The 16,931-nt window shown below is 41.6% G+C and overlaps 2 protein-coding genes across 3 annotated transcripts; both read left to right on the top strand.

Annotated features, from left to right (window-relative positions):
* Window positions 1–1,072: 1,072 nt before the first annotated feature.
* LOC130037681 (RNA-binding motif protein, X chromosome-like) lies at window positions 1,073–6,894 on the top strand. Its single transcript, XM_056129591.1, has 2 exons — window positions 1,073–1,184; window positions 5,529–6,894. The coding sequence occupies exon 2, from the start codon at window positions 5,644–5,646 to the stop codon at window positions 6,817–6,819; it is 1,176 nt and encodes a 391-aa protein (XP_055985566.1). The 5' UTR covers window positions 1,073–1,184; window positions 5,529–5,643; the 3' UTR covers window positions 6,820–6,894.
* On the top strand, window positions 1,073–15,974 carry NKIRAS1 (NFKB inhibitor interacting Ras like 1). 2 transcript variants are annotated; one of them, XM_056129593.1, is made up of 3 exons: window positions 1,073–1,184; window positions 12,656–12,897; window positions 15,565–15,973. In XM_056129593.1, the coding sequence occupies exons 1-3, from the start codon at window positions 1,091–1,093 to the stop codon at window positions 15,799–15,801; spliced, it is 573 nt and encodes a 190-aa protein (XP_055985568.1). In that variant the 5' UTR covers window positions 1,073–1,090; the 3' UTR covers window positions 15,802–15,973. The 2 variants fall into 2 exon arrangements, with proteins under 2 accessions (XP_055985568.1, XP_055985569.1); XM_056129594.1 differs by lacking the exon at window positions 1,073–1,184 and adding an exon at window positions 10,993–11,145 and having other exon boundaries at window positions 15,565–15,974.
* Window positions 15,975–16,931: the final 957 nt, after the last annotated feature.

Here is a 16,931-nt window from a genome sequence, read left to right as displayed (position 1 = left end):
ATTGCGTCTGCGCAGCTTTTCATTTTTTTGGGTACACTCGACGAATTGGAACTCTCTTAAATCCGTTATCTGTCTGACAAAGGTTTAGGAAGAATCATTTGCCTTCGAAATTATTTGTGGTTTGGGTGGTTTTTTTTTTCCTTCTCCAAAAAAAAAAATCTCTGCTTTACCTTGGGAGCTTGCTCACGTGATTCGTCTCATACGTCACCCAGTGTTTGGTGAGCACCGAGCAGTGCCCTGGCATGGGTTGTGAGTCGGTGAGAGAAACGGGGCTTTCTTGGAAGCAGGCAGGAGCGTGAAGGTCTGTGCCACATCAGACAGGCGTTAGGAGGGGGGCAGGCATCGGGACTGTGGGGGTGGTTGTAGTGGTTGTAGAGTCTCTTGGAGAAGTGACAAGGAAATAAAAAAGAGAAGGATGTGAATTTCCGGGCAGTGGGGGACCCATATCCATGCAAGGTGGGGGATGCGGAGATAATTGGCACCCTGCAGGCAGTCCAGGTGACACTGACCAGACGAGTTCTCCCAGGATTAGAGACCTTTGGAAGGGTTTGTGCAGAAGGGTTACATAAATGGATTTATGTTATTTATTTTTTACTTTTTGTTTCTTGATTATTTCCTTTATTTTTTTAAATTGGGAGGGGGGTCAAGTTGTAGAGATGCAATCAGTTAGGATTTCTAAGCTTTCCCTTTTTCCTAAAGTCATCCAACCCTTCCCATTCAGCCGCTAGCAAAATGGAACAATTGTAGCCCTTGGCCACAGAGAAAGCTTTTGTTGTTGGTGGTGGTGGAGGTTTGGGGCTACACCTGGTGGGTACTCCTGGCTCTGTGCTCAGGAATCACTCCTGGAGGCCTCAGAGGATCTTGGGTGTGCCAGAGATCAAACCAGGGTCAGCTGTATGTGAGGCAAGTGCCTTATCCACTGTACTGTCTTCCAGACCTGTGTCCTGTTTTTTTTTTTATTTTAAAGACTTACAGTTTCTTCTCGTGTATAAGTTCCTTAGTAAATTCAAACACAGAAAGAGAAGTTTCTTTCAACAGTGTGCAAGTTTTAAGGCCTTTTATTCTCTTCATAGGGATATCCTGAGAGAAGATGGGGAAGGGCTGCAAGGTTGTGGTTTGTGGATTGTTGTCTGTTGGGAAAACAGCAATTTTGGAGCAGCTCCTTTACGGGAATCATACTATTGGTAAGAAGATGATTATTTAATTGGAGGGGGGTGGGAATTGCTAGGGGTCTTTTGTTGATTCTGCTGACTTCAAGATGGCTGATGCTACACAAATGTGAGGCATAACCCAGAAGAACCAAAAGGGCCATAGAAGTTAATAGAAATTGAGAGTGGGGTGGAATCAGGAGAAAAACCATAAAATGTAAGGATGTTTGCTGTAAGTTATAACTGGGAAGATAACAAATGGAGAAAAGTACATCTCCTTTGTTACATAGGGGATTTCCTGTGTATTTACATAGGAATCACAAAATTGCTGAAAAATGGCACAGAAAGCACAGCAAGGTAAGGCACTTGCTTTGCATGCAGCCAGCTAACCCAGATTTGATCCCTGGTACCACAAATGGTTCCCCCAAGCACTGCCAAGAGTGACCCCAAAGACTATGGGGTATGGTTCAAAAATAAATGAGAAGTTTATTACTGGAACCCTATCATGCCTATTTTTCATATATCTCACTACTATTTAAATTTGAAAGTATTGGGGCTGATGAGAGAGAGCACAGCAGATTAAGGTGCTTTCTTTATATGCTGCCAAGCCTGGTTTGCTCTCCATCACCACATATGCTCCTCTGAGCACCATCAGGAGTGGTCCCTGAGTGTAGAGTAAACCCCGAGCTCCTCTGTGTGTGACCTCAAAACCAAAAACACGAATATATATTTTAAATTCAGGAGCTAGAGAGCACAGAGCATAGGGTGCTTACCTTACATGTCTATGATTTAGTCCTAAGCATGCCAGATGGTCCCCTGAGCCCTGCCAGGAGTAATCTTTAAGCAGTGAGCCAGAAGTAAGTTCTGAGCATTGCTGGGTATGACCCCAAGTCCCCTCCCCCCCCCAAAAAAAGAATTCAGTATTGCCAGGAATGTAGCTCAGCCGTAGAATGCTTGCCTCGTAGGTGTGTAGCCCTAGGTTTGATTTCCAACCACCAAAACTAAATAATTTTGTGTCTATGTGTGAGAGAGGTTTGGGCCACACCCAGTGATGCTTAGAGGCTGCTTTTGGCTCTGTGTTCTGTTGTTCTGGAAACCTGGTGTTTTCAGGAATCTTTACTGGGGTTAGTCATGTAAGGTAAGAACCTTGGTCCCTATACTATCTCCAGTTCCAAAATTCAAACTCTTCTCTAAAGGCATACCATCCTAAACATGCCCAGTCTTGTCTAATCTAAAATTAAAAGTTAATTTTCTTCATCTCATGAACAAGTGATTATACATAATTCCTCTCTTTCCTCTTAACAAGGAGTCACTAAGATGCTGTTGAAAATAATATCAAAAATCTTTCTGTATTCCTAATCCTTAGGAAGCATTAGAGGCAGTGTGCGAGAATTTATGATGAATCAGATCAGATGTGTGTGGAGAAGCTCAATAGCTTAACAGCTGCTCTGGTTTCAGTGCTGAAATGGAAATGTGTAAAATTGTGAATGGGCCTGGGGATAACTCGGTGGAAGAACACCTGCCTTACCAGCATGGGACCACCAGTAGAATCTTGGCACCACCCCACATGTGGTCTTTGGTGAGAGACTGAAGTGTCAATCCCTTGCATACAGGGCATTTAAAGTATACTAGCACCACAACCAAGTGAATAATCTGGTCATCGTAATAGTAATACTGCAACAATGAAGGGAAGGGGTAAAACTGAAGAAGCTTATGTGACTATAGCAAATAAGTATCCCAACACCTCCAGTAACTACACCCAGAGGAGATGACAGGCAAGAATCTTGTGAATAATTAGGAGGAAATATTGTCTGCTCTGTTAAGCCACTTGAAATTTGATGTAAGAGAAATTGAATCTTGATTCTGAAAAGGAAACCATTGTAGAAGAAAGAAGAAACAAGCTTTTTGTGGATGTAAATTATAAAGCAAGAAGGCTGGTAATGAAACAAAAAACTTAGAATTGGAAATAATGGCATTCTGTAGTGATTTTTTTGGAGGGGGGGTTATAACAAGTTTTTTGGGCAGTAAAGAGGAAAGAAGAGAGCTAAGTTACATGCTCAAAAGAGAAGACAGGCTTCTTCTCCAGAGTGGAAAGAGCTCAAAGTACGCATCCCAGAGGAAAAGTGTGAATGTACACATGCCAAGAAAGGAGATGAGGGTAGCATGTACTTGGGAACCATGTACCAGTCAGCAAGACATGTGTGCCAGACAGTGATCATTTAATCAGAGGAATAATCCCTGGTCCTTTGACTTTGGGAATGAATACAATGAAATGATAACCTCATGCATTTATGACCATAACTTTTAATAATTATTTCTTTTGTTGGCACCAGGGATCAAACCCATGTGCTGTGCTGCTGAGTCACATCCCTGGCCTAAAACTCTTTATTATTTACTTATTTTGTGTTTTGGGCCATACTGGCCGTACCTCGTTTATTCCTAGCTCTGTGCTCAGGGATTACTCCTAGTGGGGCTCAGAAGAACATATGGGATATCAGGGATCAAACTCAGGTCAGCCATGTGCAAGGCAGACACCCTACCCACTGTACTATTGTTCTGGCCCTGGAAAACTCCTGATTATTTTTTTAATTACCGATCACGATTATCCTGTTGTTTGTCGATTGCCTCGAGCAGGCACCAGTAACGTCTCCTTCGTCCTACCCTGAGATTCTAAAAAGTGCCACATTCAAGGCTCTTTCAGGGTTAGGAGAATGAGACCCATCATTGTTACTGGTATTTGGCATATTGGGTACGCCACGGAGAGTTTGCCAGACTCTACCGTGTGGGCAGGTTACATTCAGTAATTTTAATGTAGGAGTATTGCTATTCAGCCATTGACTAGGCTGATTGAATTGGGCATGAACTCCACCTGTTTTTTTTTTCCTTTTTATAAATTTATGCATTGGATCACCGTGAGAGCAGTTACAAAGCTTTCGGGTTTAAGTTTCAGGCATACAATGAGGAAACACCTGTCCCTTCACCAGTGCCCATTTTCCACCACCAAAAACCCCAGTATACCCTCCATCCCACAGCTTCCCCCTACCTGTGGGGCAGATGATTTCCACATTACTGTCTCTCCACTTTGATTACATTCAATATTTTGACACGAGAGCCACCATTATTATTTGGGACTTTACCCCAATTCTCAGATCTGCTGAGAAGGCAACTGTAGATAATTTGTTTTCTATTGCTGATTATGAATAACATGATGCCTGATTATTTTTTATTTACTTAGATTTTGTGGCTACACCTGGAAATGCTCAGGGGTTACTTGTGGCTCTGTGGTTAGGAGTCTTCTGGTGGTGCTCAGGAGGACTCTGTGGTCCTAAGCTAGAACCCAGTGATTTGAACAACAACAAAAAAAATGCTCATTGTTTGAGCTCTTTAGCCAGAATCTAATTGTTTTTTGCTTTGTGCCACAGCCAGTAGTGCTTAGGGCTTAATCCTGGTTTTGCACTGAGGAATTACACCTGGCAGGCTTGAGGGACCATATGAGGTGCCAGGGATTGAACCCAGGCCAGCTGTGTGCAAGGCAAGTACCCTACGTGCTGTATTATCTCTCCAGCTGTGGATTTTGTTGTTGCTGTTCTTTTCAGATAAAGTAAGAGCCATATTCATAGAAAAATGTCAGCATATTGGTCAGCTTTTTGATAATTTGGGGGAGGGCAGTTTGGCTATTTCTGGCATTGTGCTGGTGACTCGTGGTGTTCAGGGTGACCATGTGGTAAAAGGGATTGAACCCAAGATAAAGCCATCTCCCTAACCCTAGAAAACATTTACTTTTAAAATTGATTATTTGGCTAATTAATTTGGTTTTGGGGTCATATTTGGTAGTGATAAGGACCTACTCCTGGCTCTGTGCTCAGGAGTTGCTTCAGCAGTGCTTGGGGAATCTACCACATGCAAGAGTCAACCACGTGCAAGGAAAGCACCTTATTTTTGAGGGGGAGGGGTGGTTGGGCCACACCTAGGAAGAGGTTACTCATGGCTCTGCACTCAGGAATTACTCCTGGCAGTGCTTGGGGGACCATATGGGATCCCAGAGATTGAACCCAGGTCTGGCTGCATGCAAGGCAAACACCATCACCCCTGCCCCCTCGCTGTGCTATCACTTCAGTTCCCCTAGATAACTTTGGAAACCACTATGTTATAAGGCCTTTCGGTAATCTTTGGATTATTGTATATCAGAAAGAGTGCATACTTTATTTCTATAGCACCTTCCAGTGGGCTTCTCATCATCAGTTGGAGTATCATTGTTTTTCATGGTGCAGGTACTTGCACTCTGCCATTCAGCCACACTGACCCAGGAATAGCATTTTGTAGTTAAAATAATTTACTTTGGGTTGCGCAGTAGTGCTGGTGGTGACTTCCCTTTCCTAGGTCTCGGAGCAGGCAGCTGTCCCTCGTGCTGAATTGCTAGGAAGCGCCCATCGGCCACTTAATAAGAACTTGGAAACCATCATCACTCCCTCCGATTCTTGTTCAGGGGGTAAAAATGGTTGAAGCAGATCGTCCGGGAAAACTTTTTATTGGTGGGCTCAATACTGAAACAAATGAGAAAGCCCTTGAAGCCGTATTTGGCAAATATGGACGAATAGTGGAAGTTCTGTTGATGAAAGACCGTGAAACCAACAAATCAAGAGGATTTGCTTTTGTCACCTTTGAAAGCCCAGCAGATGCTAAGGATGCCGCCAGAGACATGAATGGGAAGTCCTTAGATGGGAAAGCCATCAAGGTAGAACAAGCTACCAAACCATCATTTGAAAGTGGGAGACGGGGACCACCTCCACCTCCACGAAGCAGAGGCCCTCCAAGAGGCCTTAGAGGTGGAAGAGGAGGCAGTGGAGGAACAAGGGGGCCACCCTCACGCGGAGGGTACATGGATGATGGTGGCTATTCCATGAGTTTTAGTATGAGTTCTTCCAGAGGGCCACTTCCAGTGAAAAGAGGACCACCACCACGAAGTGGGGGGCCACCTCCTAAAAGGTCTGCCCCCTCAGGACCAGTTCGAAGCAGTAGTGGAATGGGAGGGAGAGCTCCTGTGTCCCGTGGAAGAGATAGTTATGGAGGCCCACCTCGAAGGGAGCCCCTACCGTCTCGAAGAGATGTTTATTTGTCCCCAAGAGATGATGGATATTCTACTAAAGACAGCTACTCGAGCAGAGATTACCCAAGTTCACGGGATACCAGAGATTATGCACCACCCCCAAGAGATTATACCTACCGTGATTATGGGCATTCCAGTTCACGTGATGACTATCCATCAAGAGGATATAATGATCGAGATGGCTACGGTCGGGATCGAGACTATTCAGATCATCCCAGTGGTGGTTCCTACAGAGATTCCTATGAGAGTTATGGTAACTCACGTAGTGCTCCACCTACGCGAGGGCCACCGCCGTCTTATGGTGGAAGCAGTCGCTATGATGATTACAGCAGCTCACGGGATGGATATGGTGGAAGCCGAGACAGTTATTCAAGCAGCCGAAGTGATCTCTACTCAAGTGGTCGTGATCGGGTTGGCAGACAAGACAGAGGGTTACCCCCTTCTATGGAAAGGGGGTACCCTCCTCCACGTGATTCCTACAGCAGTTCAAGCCGCGGAGCACCAAGAGGTGGTGGTCGTGGAGGAAGCCGATCTGATAGATGGGGATGCAGAAGCAGATATTAAAAACAAAAACAAAACTTTGCACCAAAATCCCCAGTTCGAAGAAACAAACAAATAAGTGGAACCTATTATAACTACCCAAGGACTACTCAAAGGAAAGTGTTACTTTTTTTTTTCTTCTAATTTCCTATTACGTTCCTCCCTTCCATAACTTTATGTTCTTGTGAGGAGAAAAAGTGAAAAAAAAATGTTTGATCTTATTTGATTTTTATGACATTGCTTTAAACAAGCAAATGTTTAATGTGTTAAGACTTGACTTGTGTACTTACTAGTGTTGTGATTTCCCAAGTGTCCCTAAGTGACCACTTACTATCCAATTTCTCCCAGTAAATAGTGCAAGCAGTTCTAAGATCTTCCACATACATCTAGTCATAAAAATGGAGAGATGAATGAATACTTCTTCCTAATAAAACAAGCTAGCTCTATTTTGAAGGGTGGTTAAGGTATGTTCTTTAGGATTTCAGTGTCTGTAAGCTGAAATCCCCCATGTTCTCGGTCTGAAAAATACGAGATCAAGTGCTTTATGTAAGGAAAGTGCTATATGCCCTGTAAACCCCGCACCCCAGAGCAAAAGGATGCTGACCATATTTTGCCTTTCTGAATCCCCAGTACCTTTCCTTCTCCCCAATAAGACCATTTAAGTGTGTGTTAAGCAACTACAGAATACTAAATAAAAAGTTTGGAAAAAAAATTTTTATTTTGTGTTCCCAAACAACTTATTGTGTAAGTAACTTATTACAATCAAACCATTCTCAAAATATTAGAGGAAAAAAGGTTGACATCTATGTTACCTCTAATTTCCTTGCTATTATGGGAAAGCCCATTTTCATTGAAAAGAGTTGGCTGGACCTGATGAAGAATCAATGATCCCATTGTTTTGCTTGCCATTATTTTGCTGTAGATCTTGAATACATTTTGAGAATAAATGAGAATTAAAATGCACAGTAAAACTGGTGCACCTATGCATATTTGCCATTGGTACAAATAGTACAAATTTGTATTTCCAGTATATTACATGAAGCATTTTTCTCCACTGGGAGGACAAGAGTTTGATGTTGGCAAGTTGATACCTGCGTACACTTAAATGAAAGGTCTTTATATCTGTTCACCTTTAAAATAGATCTGGGATGAATATGCATCAACAAATCCCAGATGATGGGTTAATCCATGGATCAGACTCTCAGGTATTGTTAAATTACGTGAAGAAAATGTAAGGAATCTAAAAGCTGGAATTACATTCCATTATAGAAACAAGAATTCTGAAGAATTCTCTATGGAAGAACATAATATCATTTGCCTGTATGAACTGATTTTCATTTAACCATTCCATTGCTTCTTTCTTAGATATTTCTTTTCAGCATTAAAAAAATAATAATAAATAACATTTTAATCACAAAAGTGGAATCACTGGGCTGGATAAATGCTTGCTTAGCATACAGCTGCTGCCACAGTAATGGGTTGAGTCCCAGCACCACATAAGCTCCCTCAGGCCCAGACCCAGAAGTGGCCCTTGATTACAGAGGAGGGCTGGCCTCTGTGTACTGCCAAGTATGTCCCCCACAATGACAAAAATCAATAAATATAATAGATCAACAGGGCTGGAATGTGGTTCAGTAGTGAAGTATATGCTTTGAACCTGTATTCAGTGCCTGTTACCAGATAACTGACAGGGCTGGAGCCTGGGAGGCCACGTTCAGTCTGACACTGCATGATCCCTTGAGCAGTATTGGGAGTAGCCTCAAACAAAAACCAACAGTCCCCCCCCCCCCTCCCCAAAAGCCCCACACCAAATTAACAGACTTGTGAGTGTATTAAAAAATTTCATTGAATTTTTTCATTCCAGACACCTCCATAACGAATGAATAAACTTCTGTACATGGAAGCATTTGTACTCTACTCCAAAGGAGTTGATTTTTAAATGTTTACTGTAGAGAGCAATTAATGTTTTAAAGTAAAGCCAGAAATTCTTGCTTTTCATGTCTAGAATGGTGTGCAATGCAAAGTTGTTCTTATTAAGCACGCTGACTACAAATGAGATAAATTCTTAGGAAGAACTAGCTTTATTCTAGTGGAGATTATTTAAAAAAGCAGGTGCAGGTGCATGCTTGAACAGAAAAAAAGGATCACTCAGGCAAAGGGATTAAGATCTAGAGAGATAATACAGCAGATAGGGCTTGCCTTGCTTGTGACCAACTTGGGTTCAATCCCTGGCACTGCATATTGTCTCCCAAGCACCACCAGTAGTAATCCCTGAACACAACACGAGGAGTAATCTTTGAGCAACACTGGATGTGTGTCCCCCCCCCCCCAACCAAACAACAACTAAAATTGGGACATCAGTGATGAGCTTGCTCATTCATTTATTCATTCCAATCAGATAACAAATTTATTAAGGACTTTCTATGTAGTTAACTTTTTTAGTTCTCAGATCTACAAGATGTCTATGGGTTGGCTTTCAAGATTGACATACAACTTTAAGAAGAATAGATGTAAAGAGTTATGAAAGGGTCTTACCTGTATCCATACCCCAGGCAATGGGAGCAGAAAGGAGAGAAAGAACTGGGAGAAGATCCAAATAATTGACAATTCAGCAGAGTCTGTAAAGTATATAAAGTGTTTACTGAACTGCAATAGTTCAGGTAACTCTAACATGTCAATGTTGTGGAAGGAGACAATGACTTGAGCAAGTATTTTTCTTTTTTAAAAAAATTTGATTTCTATAAAGGCTTTCACAATTTATTACATTTAGTATTCCCACTATCATTACACCTTCCCATCACCGTATTGCAAATTTTTCCACCCCAACCCCCCAAAGCCTGCCCCCAAAGCAGGACGTAAATAATTTATTTTGTATTGCTTGTTATGGAATAATCTGCTAAAAATGATTGAAAAAGTTTCCTTAGGGGAAAGTTTGTGAAGATTGTTGCATCTCACCCTGGAGCCATTAAGCAGCTCTTGTACAAGAGATTACTAACATGTTAAAGGTTGAGGCTTCTGTGCTGATATATATATATATTTTTTTTCCACACCATACACAAAATTTAATTAAAAATGGATTAAAGGCAATGGTATTACATCTGAATCCATCAGAGAAAACACAGGCAAATCTCTCCATTATATTGACTCCAGGGATGATTTTATGATTCAACTCTACTGGTAAAGAAAGCAAAAACAAAAATGGGACTGGGTCAAGCTAAAAAGCTTTTGCTCTGAGATAAACTATGGTTAATATAAACAGATATCCTAGCAAACTGGGGGAAATAATTGTGCTGTACATTTTATCCAAAACACAAAGTATTCATAAAACTCAACGACACCTTAAAATATTAGGAGAGAAGTTGAACAGATACTTCCTTAAAGAAGGCATACAGATGACCTGTAGGCATATGAAAAACAGTATTCATCATAGTTGCTTATCAGGGGAATGCAAATCAAATGACAATAAGATACCAACTCACACCACTGAGAATGGCCTGGATTAAGAAGACTACACTGATGGAGGGTGTGATGCAGGAAAATTTTATGCACGAAAGCCTACTAGTAACAGTTTTGTAAACCATGGTGCCTACAGTGAAATTTTAAGAAGATCTGAAACAACTGATGTTGGTGGGTAAAAAAAGGTAAAATATGGTAAAAAAAAAAAAGGATCTCACATTCATGCTCATGGGATGTAAACTGATCCAACCTTGCAATATTTGACAGCAGTATTGAGATGTCTCAAAACACAGAATTATAAAATGCCATGTCATTCAGTAATTCTCCTTGATATCCTAAGAACACAAAATACTAATTTAAAAAGATACGCTGTATGCTGAAAGTAGGTAAAGACATAACCTCTCAGTATCTGTATTGTAAACCATAATGCCCTTTTTTTTTCTAATTGAGATTGGCTGCCTTCTACTTTATGCCCCGTCAGTGGAATAGAGCATGAGATGTTGCTCTAGGAATTCTAAAATTTTAAATAGGGTGATAACAGCTGGAGTTAATTTTTTAACTGGATGGTGACTTTGGGGTCCGCAGGCATCTCTGCAACGTGTTGCTCTCTTTCAAGATTTATTTGTGAGTCTCTGGATCATGGCTGTTAATGAGCTTATATGGCACCAGAGGCAGTTTGTGGGCGAGACTGCCAGGCTCCCAGAAGAACAGGGAGATGGGGGGGAGGTTGCCCATTCCCGACTGTGCAAGCCTGGAGATTTCGATCACAAAACCTGCATACCTAAGTTTCTCAGCAGATTCACTCATGGATGAGGCTCCTCCGAGCCTGTGGAGATTGGCCGTGAGCTTGGCGGCGATTGAGTTCTGGAAGTTTTCGGCTGCCGGGTTGAGCAGGTAAACAGTAGAACAACTGATTTTTGATCATCTTCACCCCACACTTTGTTTAAAGAAAGCTCTGAAGACTGCCTAGGTGGGTGGTGATCAAGGGAAGAAATCATCAAGGAGGAACAGGTGTGTGGAGGAAAGGCTAGTGGTATTAGCTTGGATTATCTGCTGGACATATACAGATGCCTAGTAGGCATACATTTTATCACAAAAATAAAATCTGGGCAGGATAGTACAAAAGTTTTGAGATGCTTGCTTAGCACGTAGCTGCTTCCGCAGTGATAGTTTGAATCCCAGCACCATGAATACTCCATCAGGCACAGAACCCACCCGAAGTGGCCCTTGATTAGAGGCAGGAGTGGCTCTGTGTACCAAGTATCACCCCCAAAATGACAAAATAAATTTAATAGATCCTAACAGGGCCCGGATGTGGCTCAGTAGCAAAGTACAGTAGCAAAGATCTTGTATTCAGGTTCATACTGAATATTCAAATATTTTTTGAGGTGCTAAGGATCCAAGGTCTCACACATGCAACACATGTTTTACTGAGCTATATTCCCAGCCCTAAATTTCTGAGTCCCTTAAACAGTCTCTGGGAATATTCTCCAGAAAAGAGCCATGAATCCCCTCAAGCCTTTTGTTTAGCTCTGATGAGGAAAATGGGGTCACATTGGGTTTTTTGTTTTGCTTTTGTGCCACATCTGGTAGTGCTCAGGTTTTACTCCTGTGAGCTTGGGGAACCATTTGTGATGCCGGGGATCAAACTCAGTTCAGGCACATGCGAGGCAAGTATCCTATTGGCTGTACTATCTCTGACTCCAGAAAATGGGTTGCTTAGATGTTTCAAGTGCTATTTGTTTTTTGCGGTAAGTCGGTGGTGCTTGGAATAGCATGTGGTGCCAGTACTCAAACCTGGATCTCCTGCATGCAGGGTACATGCTCCGGCCTGTTGAGGTATTTTCCCCAGCCCTGTTGCAGGTGCTTTGTAGAGCTAGTCTTCAGTTTCTCCAATTCAGGTGTTTAAGTCCTTTGATTCTTTTAATAGTTTTTGATTTGCCAAATATGTTCTACTTCTATGCAGAATAATTTTTTGGTTGGGGAGTTATACTTTGTGCTCAGAATCACTTTCTGATGGTGCCCGGAGGACCATGTGTGATGCCAGGGTTACAACTGGCCACATGCAAGCACCATATCCCCTGTACTAATCTCTCCATTTCCCAAATAAATTTTAAAAATAATTTAACTTACTATACTACCTTTCATTTAAAGGAAGTTAATGTAAATGTGATTTTTATATGTATGAATAAAAAAATTACAGGGCCAGTTCCATGGCTAGAGGGAGTACAGGGGTTAAGGCACTTGCCTTGTATACAGCCAGACCCAATGGATAGCCAGCATCACGTTTGCCAACCACCACCAGGGTTGACCTCTGAGCACAGAGCCAGGAGTAGTTCTAAAAGAAACTACTCAGCAGTTGGTAGTAAGTTATCCAAAAGAAGTACATTTTTTTAAATCCTAGGAATAGAAGACTGTGAAACAATGGAAGATGTGTATATGGCGTCAGTGGAAACAGATCGGGGAGTAAAGGAACAGTTACATCTTTATGACACCAGAGGTCTACAGGAAGGTGTGGAGTTGCCAAAGCATTATTTTTCATTTGCTGATGGCTTTGTTCTTGTGTACAGTGTGAATAATCTTGAATCTTTTCAAAGAGTGGAGCTCCTAAAGAAAGAAATTGACAAGTTCAAAGATAAAAAAGAGGTATGTTTTAAATGCCAACTATGAATTATAATACTAAATTGTATATGGACTTTTTGAGGCACTATATGTTAGAATCACTAAACTATCTTCAGAGCATCAGTAAATTTTTAAATTTTTCTTATCCCAAGAAATATGGGCATGAATTAAGTCAGGACCAACATTAGATTTCCTTTGCTTGCTGTAGTAAGTTTAAGTTTAATGACCGCACACTCAAATACTGTATAGTTAATTTCCTGTTGCTTGGGGGTTACTCTTTCCTATGATTCTGAATTCTTGGCTCAATAGGGCTTTTGTCTACAGCCTTACCGACCCTGATAAAAAATTTACCCACTTGAATCTTACCCACTTGCCATTTAAAAATAAGGTCCTTATTGTGGTTTTCTTAATGATCTGGCCCAAGCACATTTGTTTTTCTTGTTTTGGTACCACACCTGGTGGTGCTAGGACCCAGGGACTATATTTAGTAGTGCTCAAGACCCAGGCCTACTTTTTGTTTTTGGGACACATCCAGTGGTGCTCAGGGTTTACTCCTGGCTCTCCACCCAGGAATTACTCCTGGGACCATACGATAATACAGATTGAACCCAATTCCACCGTCTTCAAGGCAAGCACATAGCCACTGTACTCTCTCCACCCTGCAGGCCTACTTAAAAAAAAAATTTTTTCCCTACACCTTCAGGGATCATTCCTGGAGGGATCAGGGAACCATATGGGGTGCCAGAGATTGAACCCAGGTTGGCCGTATGCAAGATCCTATCCACAGTACCATCGCTCTGGCCCCATTTTATGTATTTCTATTCCTCTCTAGTGACACTGGTTTACTTACTGTTACCCTATTAAGACTTCAGTTGCTCATTTCCCTACCTGGAACTCAGTTATTTCTCCATGTTGTCACATGGCTGCCTCCTGATTCCTTACTATTTTAGGGAACCATAGACGAAAGGGTTACATCTTTGACATGAGACCTATAGAAAGATGTGGAGTCGTCGAAGGATCTTTTATTTGCTGATAGTAGTATTCTTGTGTACAGTATGAAAAGTAACCAGATCTTTTTCTTGTTTTGGGGCCACACTTGGTCTGGTGATACTCAAGGCTTACTCCTGGAAAGCTCAGGAGACCATATGGAGTGCCAGGGATTGAACCTAGGTCAGCCACTGCCCATTGTACTATATTGGTCTGACTCCTACTACCTGATCTTAAGAAACATTAGTCAAACACTACATTGTTTTTACTAAATTGGAGTGGAAATGGGTGGAGGAAAGCGGTGCAAAAAGAAGGTATTTTTAGGTGATGTTTTGTTATTGGTCACAGGATTCAAGAGAGAAAAACAAAGAGGGGGGTTTAATTACTAGATTGTAATTAATCATGTCAGGTTAAAAACAAGGGGTTCTAGAGATTGTGAAACATGGACTTGCAAGGTTTGGCAGACTGGAGGCTAGCTGTGGAAAACATGTGGAATGTCTTTCTTAATTGCTGTTTTTTTACTGAAAATAGTTTGAAAATCAGTTGAGAATAAGGTGGGGCAGAAGGTGAGGAGGACACTGCAGTAGGGCAGTGTCTAGTAACAGTGAGTGGAGGAAATGCTGGTGAACTCCCCCTCCCCCTTATGACAACGATTAACTTCGACCCATCAGTAGGGATTTGTTTTCTCCAGCCATGTGGTGATGGTAGAGTTCCATTTAACTGGGGACCCAGAATGTGACTCAGTGGTACAGTATATGCCCTCCAAGCACTGTGTTTTAATTAACCCTAAACCCTAAATAGGGGTTTTGTCAGTTGAGTATGATGGAATAGACAAGGCAGTAAATGAAAGATCTCAGAACAAAACAAAAACAATAGTGCCTGGTCTGTAGTGAATGATTCTGATTTAAATTGCCTTATATATTTAATGTAAAACAGACCTCTGGCTATACATTCAACCGATTCTTACCACTTGCATTCAGCACTTTTTGTTTGTTTTTGGGCCAGCCCTGAATGACAATGCTCAAGAGTTACTCCTGGCAGTGTTTGGGGGACCATATGCGATCAAACCTGGGTCGGCCGCATGCATAGCAAGGCCCTTACCTGCTGTCCTCTCTCCAGCGCCCCACCATTTCTCTATAATTAGCAGTCATGTGAACAAGCTACATCTTTCTATTCCTTTGGAATTTAGTCTCAAAAAGTACAGAATGCTCAGTATCAGTAGTTGTCATATAAGGTATATCACAAATTTCCCAGCTTTTTGAAAAATTTCCATTTAACCATTAATATTTTAACAACTTGTGTATATCTATCTGAGGGGCATACCAGGCTGTGCTCAGGGCTTATTTCTGAATTTCTGACAGTGCTTGGGAGACCACATGTGGAACCTGGGAAAGGTCTTGACCTTGCTTGCCATACAATCCCTTCAACCCTATCGTACATAACAATTTGAGTTGACATCGCTACTGAGAGTCTTACATTGACAATCCTGTATAACGAATTTCACCTGTTAACAATGGGCATAACTCCTCAACCCCAAAACCTCTATCTTAATTAATCTATTTTAACAAAAAACATGTAAGGAGAGAGAAGTGAGGTTGTAACATCTTACTATTTTATATCTTACTGTGAGAGTTAAGATGAAGCAACTTTATTTTGCTTAGGTTGTTGGCAAAGTATGCTCTTACTCACCTATTGTTCTTTCAGGTAGCCATTGTTGTACTAGGAAACAAAATTGACCTATCTGAGCAGAGACAAGTGGATGCTGAAGTGGCACAGCAGTGGGCAAAGAGCGAGAAAGTGCGACTGTGGGAGGTAACAGTTACAGATCGAAAAACTCTTATTGAACCATTCACTTTATTAGCCAGTAAACTGTCCCAACCCCAGAGCAAATCAAGTTTTCCGCTACCTGGGAGGAAAAACAAAGGGAACTCTGAGAACTAACTCAATCCGCGAGAACGGTTTGTTAGTGTTCGCCTTTAAATGTCTGCGAACTGAAATAAGCTATTTCAAATAGGTTTTTGGAAACTCATAAGGTAATTTAACACGTTTCCAAATTACTTGGGCCATGTAATCGAAATAGTCGTATTCATTATTTGAAACTGAAATCAGCTCCTGAAATCTGCAGCACCGTCACTGTCCTTCTGTTGTTCATCGATTTGCTTGAGCGGGCCCAGTCTCCATTTTGAGACTTCTTGTTACTGTGTTTGGCATATTGAATATGTCATGGGTAGCTTGCCAGGCTTTGCCATGCGGGCGAGATACTCTTGGTAGCTTGCTGGGCTCTCCGAGAGGGGTAGAGGAATCGAACCTGGCTTGGCCGGGCTGTCTTTGTGCAAGGCAAATGCTCTCCCGCTGTGCTATTGCTCCAGCCAGTTGAAATCTGCATATTCTGATATATACAAGTTACCCTTGAAATAGCTTTTCCTTTATCACCTGTTTCAGAAGCTTCTGTGTAACTTTTTTTTGGGGGGGGTGGGGAGGGCACGGACATACCTGCTATGCTCAGGGCTTACTCCTGGCTCTGTACTCAGGGATCACTGCTGGCAGTGTTCAGGGTACCATATGGAATGCTGGGGATGGAACCCACGTTGACCAAGTGCCCTGCCACTGTAGTATCTTTTTGGCCTGTAACTAAACTATTTAGCTTGAAGATAACTTTCATTAACTATCCAGTGTCTAGGTAGAATATGAAATAATTTAAGTGCTTCAGTGCTCACTTCAGCAGTGCATACACTTAAAACTGGATTGGTACAGAGAAGGATTAGCATGGCACCGGCTCAAGGATGCAAATTTGTGAAGTGCTGTTTTATGGAAAAAATATTTCATAAGCAATTTAGATACTAATAAGCTAAACTTTAAAAATAAACTTTTAATAGTATAAACATATTGTCTTGTGGAGCTTTTGTGCCATTGTGCAAAATTTGTGTTTGGATTTGTTTAGTATGACCTGAGGTATTAGGTTATTCAAACTTTTAAGAACTGCTAAGCATGGAATCTATTTTTGTTTAATAAGTTAATAAAGTTGCTATTTATGAAATATGTTTTGGGGCTGAGGGGTCATGCCCATTGTT

The sequence above is a fragment of the Sorex fumeus genome, unplaced genomic scaffold (assembly GCF_029834395.1).
Source record: "Sorex fumeus unplaced genomic scaffold, SorFum_2.1 ptg000072l, whole genome shotgun sequence".
In the NCBI taxonomy this organism is placed as follows: domain Eukaryota; kingdom Metazoa; phylum Chordata; class Mammalia; order Eulipotyphla; family Soricidae; genus Sorex; species Sorex fumeus.
Note: the sequence above shows the minus strand (reverse complement) of the source record. Positions and strands in the feature narration are given on the sequence as shown.

Coding starts and splice junctions, on each gene's coding strand:
- NKIRAS1 (XM_056129593.1), top strand. CDS start 1,091: ATGGGGAAGGGCTGCAAGGTTGTGGTTTGTGGATTGTTGTCTGTTGGG. Junction 1,185..12,655: donor TTACGGGAATCATACTATTG/GTAAGAAGATGA, acceptor TTTAAATCCTAG/GAATAGAAGACTGTGAAACA. Junction 12,898..15,564: donor AGTTCAAAGATAAAAAAGAG/GTATGTTTTAAA, acceptor TTGTTCTTTCAG/GTAGCCATTGTTGTACTAGG.
- LOC130037681 (XM_056129591.1), top strand. CDS start 5,644: ATGGTTGAAGCAGATCGTCCGGGAAAACTTTTTATTGGTGGGCTCAAT.